The 12,152-nt window shown below is 39.9% G+C and overlaps 1 protein-coding gene across 1 annotated transcript in view; it reads right to left on the bottom strand.

Annotated features, from left to right (window-relative positions):
- RASSF5 (Ras association domain family member 5) overlaps positions 1-12,152 on the bottom strand; it is an 82,151-nt gene that overhangs the window by 36,170 nt on the left and 33,829 nt on the right. Inside the window, exon 2 of the mRNA XM_014060941.2 lies at positions 10,022-10,143. Coding sequence (XP_013916416.1) covers positions 10,022-10,143 — 122 coding nt within the window. The remainder of the gene's footprint in view (positions 1-10,021; positions 10,144-12,152) is intronic.

Here is a 12,152-nt window from a genome sequence, read left to right as displayed (position 1 = left end):
AAGCATTCCGCTTTTGTCAGACTCCAAGGTTTACATTTTCCCAAATCTTTGAGTCTGATTTGATTACCAGAACAGAATAACAGAATTGGAAGAGACCCTGGAGATATTCTAGCTCAGGGGTGTCAAACTTCTCCCCACTTCGTTAAAATGCGTGAGGGCATGGCCAGTGTGTGGCGCATCCAGCCCATGGGCCAGGAATTTGACAGCCCTGTTGTAGCTAGTTCAACCCTCTGCTCAGGAAACCTGTTGTCCCACTGCTCAGGAAACCCTATTCATTTCAACCAAACCCTAACCATTTCAAACAAATGATTGTCCAATCTCTTCTTAAAAACTTCCAATATTTTTATTTGCCTCCTAACCCTTAGGAATAATCCCAAGGGACTTTTTCAAAAGGCAACTGAAATTTGTTTAGGAAAAACGAGAATCCCCATAGACCTTGGGGACCTTCCCAACCAGGTGGTCTCCAAATCTGATTAATGAGAGCTCTCAGAATTAGCAATAGCAATAGCAATAGCAGTAGACTTATATACCGCTTCATAGGCCTTTCAGGCCTCTCTAAGCGGTTTACAGAGAGTCAGCATATTGCCCCCAACAATCTGGGTCCTCATTTTACCCACCTCGGAAGGATGGAAGGCTGAGTCAACCCTGAGCCGGTGAGATTTGAACCGCTGACCTGCTGATCTAGCAGTAGCCTGCAGTGCTGCATTTAACCACTGCGCCACCTTATCAACAAGGCTAATATTAGATATAAAGGCATCCAGGAAGGCAGGGGTGAGTGTGGACTGACAGAAGGGACTGACAGAAGCAGCATTGAAATGCATGTTCTATCATTATCATGATATTATATGAAATGGATCGAGCCTGCATACAATGGAATGATGCTACTTTTGTTATTCTGACAAAATCACTGGATTCCATGGTCACATCTATCTGGAGCCTGGGAAAGAATATATCACATGTGCTTCATAATACTCACAGCTTCAGACTCAATTCATCTCTTTATAAGTCATTGCAAGCTTGATAAGGTTAAGAATTCTGACTGGCATAATATTTTTTTTAAAATGCCAATGAATATAAATACCTGAAGAAAAGCCAACTCTGCTCATTAAAACTACTTACAGTCTTGCTCTGGTAGTTCTTACCCCAAATTGCAATGACTTTTGAGATTTTCAAATTTAGTCATCCCCGGAATTGTAGCCAAAACAGGTTTTGTTTTGGTAAATATTGAACCAATAAACACCACAGTTATTTCTGTCCAAAAGAAAGTTGACAGTGACAACATAAAACTTAAAAACAACCAAAAAAATTGGACATAAGTGGAAGATGTATAATCTAGAATAAAATAAGGATAGGGTTAGGGTTAGGGTTACAGCAGGATAGGCTGTATTTTTACCTTGCCAGATAGCTAAATATTTTAAAAATTAGCATGGAAGAAAAGGATAGGACTCAAAAAAAGGTTTCTTTCTTAACTGAGTAACATTTTGTTAAGACTTTATATTTGTGGACAGAAAGATGAACAAGCCACAATCTTCTTCTAAGCAAACATGACATTAGTGAGTTTTATCACTTCACTTCATGATTTTATACACTTATAAAATCATGATGTAGCTAGGTGTGCCTTAATGTGCAGGATCATTTCTCAAACATTTATGCTTAAATTGCCACCATCTATGTGCTTTCCCAAAAAACATAATCATAATTAAACTTGCATTATGAGCTTAAGGTTAATTTACAATAATAACTTATGTAACTTTATCAAAATGTAGAGTCCTAAACAGAGAAATAATTCCTTATCCCCCAAAACTATAAATAGGAGCTAAGAACCATACTTTCTAATGTATTTTGATGTCTGCCATTGAACACGGCTATGTATAAAATCTAAATCTTTGAAAACTTTGATAGACATTAAAAAAAATCTCAAAGAAAGTGCGACAGAGGTGATCGTCTCACTGCCTCACTGGTTAGTCTGAATCATTATTGTATTCCTCTAAAAAGCACTAATAAAACATGCAGCACACAACCTTTGCACACTTATGCCAAGTGGCAATCAAAAATTACAGCATGTTTCCTAGTTATCAGCACCTTTGGACCAGTTTAATCTCTAACTAAGTGGCAGATTTCAACAGTCATATTTACATACCTAAACTGAGTCGTATGAGAAATGTATGTTTTTTTTCAACAAGATGCAGCTGTCCTGTTCATCTCATAATTCAGGTGATAGAAAAGGTGTTCCAAGTTTACTGCAATTTCGCAAGTACGAAAAAACCTGTCTGCCTGGCTTTTTTTGAGCACTGTCCAATAATCTTTGTTCTGGCAAAACACTATCATTAGTGAGCATGTGCTCTCAATTAAATTAATTTGCCTTTCAGCTCCCCCAAGTGCTGTTGATGGGTAAAACAGTTATACAGGTATCTGTATCCTGACTGTCAGGATGGGAAGAAGGAAGGGTTCATGCACAGAAGCTAAGTCCACTATAATTGTAGAAACTCTTAAAACATTGCTAAACGTAAGTGCCTCCTTCTGTTTTCAACAGAAGTTTAATCAAAAATAGACCAGCAGACTATCAAGAACAAACCATCAAGATAATTCCCAGCACCATTACATTTAACAAAAAATTAAACTTTCTGAATGGTAGCTTTCTAGATTGAATGGTTTACTCTTCAAATAAGTTAAATAATTTATAAATTATATAAGATATATAAACTGGTACAGCATAAGAAATTGATTCAGTCTTGTTATCACGAGTTCATTTTCACAAAACACTGAAGAAGAAAAGTCTACCTGTCACTGGATCAATGTTATTTAAACCTATAGGAATTACTCTAACTTAAAAAAAATTACTTACTGCCTTTGAAAGGCCCTACAAAAAGCCCACAATAAATGTATTTGAAATTGATCATTTTTTACTTTCATTGACAGCGTTTTCCCAATGAAAACGCTGTCCAGAAAAGATCTGGCCTGGGGATGGGAAGGTGGTGGTGTGAACTGCACAGATACTGAGACCTTCCCTCATCAGGAGGACTTGGCTCACTGGTGCCGGGATGATGATGGTGGAGCCGTCGTAGGAGGGGTGTGGGCATGTGTGTATGAGAGAGAGAGACTCAGCTTGCTTCTCTTCTCCTAAGTTTGCAATCACTCTCAAAAGTTCAGTTTGTCCTCCAATTGCCTGAGTAGATCCTTCTAAGAAGAGTTCACAGGTTTTGTTGGCATTTGAGAGAGACAGAGAGAAAGAAAGAGAGGGAGGGAGAGAGAGAAAGAGAGGGAGGGAGAGAGAGAGAGAAACAGAGGGGGAAAGAGAGAGAAACAGAGGCAAAGAGAGGGAGAGAGAAAGAGAGGGGGGGAAAGAGAGAGAGAGAGACAGAGAGAGGAAGGGAGAGAGAGATGGAAAAAGAGGGAGGAAGGGAAAGAAAGAGATAGGGAGGGAAGGAAAGAGAGAGGGGCAAGAGGGGGAAAGAGAGAGGGGCAAGAGAGAAACAGAAACAGAGGCAGAGAGAGAGGGGGACAGAGACAGAGGGGGAAAGAGAGAGAGAAAGAGATGAAGGAGAGAGATAGGGAGGGGGAGAGAGAGAAAGAGGAGGGGCAGAAGCGAGGGGGAAGAAGGAGAAAAAGAGAGGGAAAGAGAGAAAGAAACAGAGAGGCAGAAAGAGGGAGTGAGAGAAAGAGAGAGGGGAAAGAGAGAAAGGGAGGGTGGGTGGATGGGAAGAAAGAGAGGAAGGGAAAGAGACAGAGGGAGGGAGGGAAAGAGAGATAGAGTGAGAGAGAGATAGGGAGGGAGAAAAGCGAGAGAGAAAGAGGGGGAGAGAGGGGGAACGGGGGAAAGAGAGGGAGAGAAAGAGAGGGGGGAGAGAAAGAGAGGGGGAAAGAGAGGAAGGGAAAGAAAGAGAAATAGAGGCAGAGAGAGAGGGAGAGAAAGAGAGGAAGGGAAAGAGAGGGGGGAGGGAAAGAGAGAGGGAGGGATGGAAAGATAGAGGGAGGGCGAGAGGGAGAGAAACAGAGAGGCAGGGACAGAAAGGGAGAGAGAGCTGGCTGGGGACTTCTGGGAGTTAAAGTCCTCCAGGCTTAAGGATGCCAAGGTTGGAGACCCCTGCCTTAGAGCAGTATTTCAACCTCAGCATCTTCACGTGATATTCAAGTCCCATAAATCTTGAAGTCCACATATCATAAAGTTACTGAGGTTGAGAAACATTTCCTTAGATGTTGCTGGTGTAATAAGAACACCTGAAGAGGGAAGCAGAGGTAAAAACAAACATATATTTTTCTTTGATTTTCTACTATATGCTTTTTTTTTCAAGATAGAAGGAAGGAGTGGTTTCCCTCTAGTTACAAATATTTTCCTGCACAAAATCCATTGAAAAGAATAGATGCACCATAGAAAACAACCATAAATCTTGAACATACAGAGAAAATCTATTTCTCTACTAAATTTGTCTCCAATTCAATGGAAAACGAAAAGCAGAGCACTCTATTCAACCCTGGAAAATCAAAAGAAGAAGCAGGCTTTTCAAAACCTATTTATTTTTCTTTTGTTATTAAAACAAGAATGAGTCTTGTAGCCCTTTAAAGAGATTTTTCCTGGTATGATCAGATGAAATACATATGAATCTTCCATGGAAAGACTCTTTATTTTTCCTTGTATCTCTTTTAAAAAATCCAGCTTCTCTTATGGAAGGATCACTTTGAGTAGCATATTAGTGAGACACGGTGTTAAATAAAATATACAATAATGTATACATTTTCCCAGAAAACATATTTTTACTATGGAAGCCTCCTGCTAACTTTAACATCGGGTTGAAACAACTTGGCTTTTAAAATTTTGCAGTAAGGATCAAGAGAGGGACTGCAAGCCAACACAGGTAGTCGTCGATTTACAACCAAAAATGAGCTCGACATTTCTATTGATAAGGAAGACAGTTGTTAAATGCCCCATTTTATGACCTTTCTTGTCACTGCAGTTAAGTTAGTAACACAGTTGTTAAGTGAATCTGCCTTCCCCGTTGACTTTGCTTGTCAGAAACTTGCAAAAGGTGATCATATGACACACACCCCCAGGACACAGCAACTGTCATAAATACATGCCAGTTACCAAGCATCTGAATTATGATCATGTAACTGTGCAGATGTTGCAATGGTCTTAAGTATGAAAAACAGTCAAAAGTCACTTTCTTCAGTGCTGTTGTAACTTCAAATGCTCACAAAACAAATGGTTGTGTTGAAGAGTTTACCGAAGATCAAGAGCCAGTAACTCTGTCTTGCAGAGATACTGCAGTCAAAGAAATACTCAGAGGTAGGTTGCTGCGGGTACAGCCCGGTACGGACGTACTGGTAATGGCCGGGAACAACTGAGAGCGTACCGGTACGTATGGTGGTTTGTTTGGCCCATTTACTTGCCCACGCTCTATAGCTGTTTTTATGACAAACAGCAAAGTGCGCATGTGCGCACAATGCCTGTGTGAGCCCCAACAATCAGCTGGTTGTTGCAGGGGCAGTGGATTACACATGCATGCACGGCGCAAATCAGGCATGTGAACGAACAGAACACACGAGCGTGTGATCAGCGTGCCGGTAGTGACAGTAACACAGTAAAATTGAAAGACAAAAAAAATAAGTATAAAAAGTGGAAAGGTGGGGGGGAACATAACTAAGGCAAAATATCAGCAAATAGCCCGAGCATGTAAATATGAAGTGAGGAAAGCTAAGGCTCACAATGAAGAAAGGCTTGCCACAAAAGTACAAAAATAACAAAAAAGCTTCTTTCAACATGTTAAAAAAAATAATTAAGGAAACAATTCGTCCATTGCTGGGAGAAAGTGGCAAGAAGATGACAAGCAACAGGGAGAAAGGACAACTATTTAACTCATGTTTTGCATCTGTCTTTACACAAAGGGATAAAACAGTCCAATCTATCAAAAACAGCACCACAAAAATCAGATTAGGAACACAAGTTAAAATAGGGAAGAAAATGGTGAGCACCTGTCTACCTAGACGAGTTCAAATCACCAGGACCGGATGGATTATACCCCAGGGTTCTGAATGAACTGGTGGACAAGATTTCAGAACCACTGAACTATATCTTTCAGAGATCCTGGAACACCAGGAAACTACCAGAGAACTGGAAAAAAGCTGATGCGATTCCCATCTTCAAAAAAGGGAAAAAAACAGATCCAGGACCTATCAGCCTGACCTCAATACCAAGAAAGATTCTAGAAAAGATAATCAAGCAATGAATTAGCGAAAATCCAGAAGCAAACAAAGTAATAGCCAAAGGCCAGCCTGGGTTTTCAAAAACAGATCATGCCAGACTAATCTTATTGCATTCTTTGATAATGTGACAAAATTAGTGGACCAGAGGAATGCCGTTGATACAGTTTACTTGGACTTCAATAAGGCATTTGATAAGGTAGACCATAACCTACTACTAGATAAAGTAGAAGAATGTAGGTTATACCGCAACACCAGATGGATTCATAACTGGCTGACCAACCGCACTCAACGTGTAGTCCTCAATGGAACTGCATCTTCATGGAGGGAAGTATGCAGTGGACTACCCCAAGGCTCTGTTTTGGGCCCAGTACTCTTCAACATCTTCATCAATGATTTGGATGAGGGAATAAATGGGGGACTCATCAAATTTGCAGATGACACCAAGCTGGCAGGAATAGCCAACACTCCAGAAGACAGGCTTAAGATACAGAAGGATATTGACAAACTTGAATATTGGGCACTATCTAATAAAATGAAATTCAATGGTGAAAAGAGTAAGGTTCTACATTTAGGCAACAAAAACAAAATGCACAAGTACAGTATAGGTCTGGGATGGCGAACCTATGGCACGCGTGCCACAGGTGGCATGCGGAGCTATTTGTCAGGCCACGCGAGGCGCTGCCTTGTCAGCTGGCCAGCGTGCATGGGCATGCTGGCCAGCTGAGTTTAGCCTTTTTTAAAACCATTTTTCACCCTACCCAGGCTCCAGAGGCTTTATAGGAGCCTGAGGAAGGCGAAAAGAGCCTCCCTCTCCCAACCCATAGCCCCCCCTCCAGAGGCTTCATGAGCTTCCCTGAAGCCTCCGGAGCGCAAAAAACTGGTCCTATGGGCAAACCGGAAGTTCGGGAACGGACTTCCGGTTTGCTCAGAGGGTTGTTTTGACTGCTCCAGAAGCTTCAGGGAAGCTTCCTGAATGTCCCTGAAGTCTTCGGAGTGCTTAAAAACCTCGGAGGGTCATTTTGACTGCTCCGGAGGCTTCAGGAAAGCCTCCTGAAGGTCCCTGAAGCCTCCAGAGGGCTTCTGGGGGGAGCAGGGAGGCTGTTTTCACCCTCCCCAGGCTCCTGTAAAGCATCTGGAGCCTTGGGAGGGTGAAAAAAAGCATGCAAAAAATGGGGGGAGCACATGTAGTGCACATATGTGCACTGGGGGAGTCACGCATTGCATTATGGGTGTGGCACGTCCACACACAACCCCCCTCTGCCCCCCCCCACTTATGGCACACGAGCCAAAAAAGGTTTGCCATCACTGGTATAGGTGGTACCTTGCTCAACAGTAGTAACTATGAAAGGGATCTTGGAGTCCTAGTGGACAACCACTTAAATATGAGCCAGCAGTGTGCAGCAGCTGCCAAAAAAGCCAACACAGTTCTAGGCTGTATAAACAGAGGGATAGAATCAAGATTATGTGAAGTGTTAATACCACTTTATAATGCCTTGGTAAGGCCACACTTGGAATACTGCATTCAGTTTTGGTCACCACAATGGAGAAAAGAGGTGGAGACTCTAGAAAGAGTGCAGAGAAGAGCAACAAATATGATTAGGGGACTGAAGACTAAAATATATGAAGAACGGTTGCAGGAACTGGGTATGTCTAGTTTATTAGAAAGAAGGACTAGGGGAGACATGATAGCAGTGTTCCAATATCTCAGGGGTTACCACAAAGAAGAGGGAGTCAAACTATTTTCCAAAGCACCTGAGGGCAGGACAAGAAGCAATGGGTGGAAACTAATCAAGGAGAGAAACAACTTAGAACTGAGGAGAAATTTCCTGACAGTTAGAACAATTAATCAGTGGAACAGCTTGCCTCCAGAAGTTGTGAATGCCCCAACACTGGAGGTCTTTAAGAAGATATTGGATAGCCATTTGTCTGAAATGATGTAGGGTTTCCTGACTAGACAGGGGGTTGGACTAGAAGACCTCCAAGGTCCCTTCCAACTCTGCTATTGTATTGTATTGTATTGTAAGAGCAACCCACCACTGGAAATACTGTACCAGAACCAAGAGGGATCTGCTTAGAAGAATGGTTGTAGTTCAGATGAAAGTCATGAATATATCCAGAAAAAAAAAAACAATTCATGGACCAAAATTCCAAAAATGGAGGTGTAAGGCAGACTGAAATTATTGTCTGGAGTAGACAGCTTCCAACACCGTCCTATTAAACTCTTGGCAATCAATGCCTCCCAGATCCTTTTAGTGCTCTTTCTTCCTTTATACCCCTCTTTTCTGACCTGGCTCCTGGGCCCAACAAGCAATCCAGACTGCCTTTGATTATTCTTGCTTATTTATATTTTACTAATTTTATTTATATTCTATTAAATTTAATTCACTTTGTTTGATATTGCAAGCCACTAGAAATCAACTTGGAGGCAGGCTATACCTAAAACTAAGAACAATAATAAATTCTGACCTACTCCTCAGAGGAAATGCTCAGGTCATAGCCAACTGCAGGATTGTAAAATACATCCTGCTAATTTTGCCTCATTGTTGCAATGGTGACCAAATGATTCTTGATTTCACTTCCAACTTCTCTATGGAAGTAATGCTTTAATATCACGGGAACAATCCCACTTTCTTTCTTTTATATTAGTGCAACATTACCACCTCTATAGTACCTTGCGATGTTCTATCCATTTGTCTATTTTTTTACAGGACAGGGAGCATATTACCAGGAAAAAGTAATCTTCCTTTTATTTCTAAGAATGCCTTTGGATGCTAATGTGGAGTGCCTTGAGGCGTACTTGTAAATTAAAATGCTGGTTGAAATGTTTTGCTTTGCATGACATCAACTTCTCTTTTTTTTTTCATTACACGTACCATTAAAAATGATTGAAGTTAAATATGGCAGGAATCCGGCAGGTGCCAAAGAAAATATCTATGACATATCGAATTGTTATCTCCTGACTTAAGTCAAACATCTATGTGTCATACGTTCTTGTGGCCAAAAAGATTTGTCTCTTGCTATTGGTTAGCAGCCACTGTTCAAGATATGATGTCTCAGTTCCTGAAAATACCACCTGATCATTATAAAGTAGAACCTCATGAATTTGAATTCCATAGAAGATCCTGGCATCATTCAATAATTACCTGTCGAGCATGATCAACTTGTGCCACTAAAATGTAAGCTATTTTCTGTTGTATTTCACAATGTCACAAAACCCTGGCTCCTTCCTTATGTTTTCTTTGATGTCTTCTCTTATATCAGTACTATTATCATGAATCTGCTAGTTCTGTACTAGATGGCACATTACCACTTCTATAAATACATGTGCCAAAATACCTTTTTCTGATTTCAGTCTTAATCTGCACCAGTATATATAATAAATAATTTACTAAATGTAGGTTACACATTAGCACAAAATGCCACTATTTTCATATGGTCAGATATATGAGCAGAGATACAAAACATAATCTTGTTAAAAGATATACGTCCACAATAGGAAAAAACTTCTAAGATCTGAGAACATTTAGAAATAAATAAAATAATAATTAGAAGTTGGCACAGGTTTGTTAAAAACAGATCATGCCAAACCAATCTTATTGCATTCTTTGACAAACTGACTAAATTAGTAGACCAGCAAAATGCTGTGGACATAGTATACTTAGACTCCAGCAAGACATTCAACAAAGTAGACCACAACCTACCTTGACAAAATGTCATTCCTCCTCTCACCCACACAAATGAACTATTCCATTATTATGTCTTAGCTTCCAGAAAAGACTCAGTTCTGTTCTTATTTAGGTGGAGGTGCTACAGGTCATACCTGGTAATAGTTCTGTGTTAAGGTATTTTCTGGTGAAGGCTTGTTGTGGGTTTCTCCTTCCCGTTGGCTGCAATCCAGTTGGATGAGTCTTCTGCATTCCTGATGGCAGGTGTATTTGCAGTCTAGGGAGGAAGAAGGAAATTAACTGTGATTAAGATGTGGAATAAATACTAAACACCATTTTTCCCAATGTGTGCATTTTGCAGCACTGAAGACATCACAAAAGATATAAACCAGTCTGAGAGATGGAGAATGATTAAATCCACAGGTTAAGCAATCAGGATCTCAGAAATCAAAAATGAAAAGGCAACAACAAACTGATGTCATTGATGAAAGTCTATCAACACTAAGACATAATTACAAAGAAAAAAGTTAGTATCCTCTTCAAGGTTTGACTAGCCACAGCTATCCATACTTTTACTGCATATATTGGATTACACCCTGGTTCCTATCCATATAAACAATGGAAAATAGCTCCCCAAAGCAATGTGTTGTAGCTTCCTAAAGCAATTGCATAATCACAGGCTTCATTTCACACAAACATCAGATGAAATCTGAAATCTGTGCCTAGACTGTATAATTGCATACTACAGGTGAGGAAACGGCATGGCTGATATTTTTTGCAGAAAGAAAAAAAAAAGCAATTGAGACTATAGTTTAGACTCACTATGTGGTAGAGATTTTGTATAAACAGTCAAATGATGAAGACCTGATGATCTGCAGCCTAAACTGGTTCAGTCCAGAAAATAACTTTTACGTCTTCTATTATTTGCTAGAAACAGGTCACAAATCTCTGTAATAAAACCTGAAAATCATAATTCTAAGAAAAATGCTGTTACCCTTTCTGTTCAAACAGTGTGGAACAGGAAAATGTTCAAGGGGCGGGGGAGCAATTTAGTCACAGCACCTAAAAGAACCTGGTGAAATAATATTTAATAAAGTAGAGCTCCTTATTTTCATAAATGAAAAATCCATAAACATTTTATGCCAAAATCAATATTTATGCCATAAAACTCTCTGTTGGACATGGGAAGCACTCTACTTAAGGCCAATGTCTTTATGTCTTAGATCGATGTTTTAATTGTAATAGGGAGAAAAACCTCTTAGCTTTATTTTGTACATAATGCTAAGTACCTCAACCACATGGGTCTGGCTTACCATTCAAAGAGGAACTAGTGTGGTTTGTGCTGTTGTGATAGCAACACATACAAAGGGTGCTATATATGTTTTGGACTAAAACTTGTGGATTTTCCAACTGCAATGCTAAGAAGCAATTTTATGTCCCAAATATCTGATGAGCATCTGATTGCCTAACTAATGGTAGTAAATTGATTTAATGTGTGTTTACAAACTGCAGCTAAAGCACTTTCACAATTAATAAGCAATTCTTGTCCACATAGCAGGATATAAGAATGCAGAGGTGATACTGTTGCAGAAAATGATAGGCTTTAGACTTCCCAGTATACAAGAAAAGTTTATTTGGCAGCCAGGTTCAGAAAGTTAGCAAAATGGCTAACATTGCAAATTCTGAACAACCTTCATCATCAAAGCACGCGTTCTTATACATTCTCAAAAACAGCACAGCACGGAAATACTTAACTCATTTCTTATTGCTTATTTTGAGGAAAAAGCCTTATAAGTAGATGAGGGTCTTACTTCTCCTTTTGTTACAGGTATGGACTACGTGTCATTAATGAACTTTATCTGAACCTTGTGGTTTGGACTTTTGACATAGGGATGTTTGGCTAGAACATCTTGTGTTTAGAGGCTGATGACATTTCCTTTAAGCAAGTTTCTAACTGTCCCTTTTATGTCTAAATAAAAGAATGTCTTCATTCTTTTATTTTAATTCATATTGTATTCTACTTTAATACTATCTTTATATCTTTCTTAGAGCTGTCCCACTGACATCTAACTGACCACTTTTGGAATCTGATGGACCTCCTAAGCCATTAGTTCAATCCAACACTCCTTTTTTTATATTGGTTTGGCTTGAGCAAGCTCTCAGGTAAAGTGGCCATGAGTCAAATAAGGCGCCATTCATCACAAGGTTTATAGAAATGTTATCTTCAGATTAATCATTAATAGACAGTCCAACACTTTCTTTCAAACCATGACAGGAGCTGTGCCT

This window comes from Thamnophis sirtalis, unplaced genomic scaffold (genome assembly GCF_051295495.1).
Source record: "Thamnophis sirtalis isolate CommonGarterSnake01/CBP01778 unplaced genomic scaffold, rThaSir2_p1.2 scaffold_7, whole genome shotgun sequence".
NCBI lineage: Eukaryota > Metazoa > Chordata > Lepidosauria > Squamata > Natricidae > Thamnophis > Thamnophis sirtalis.
This window is presented reverse-complemented; position numbering and strand designations above follow the sequence as displayed.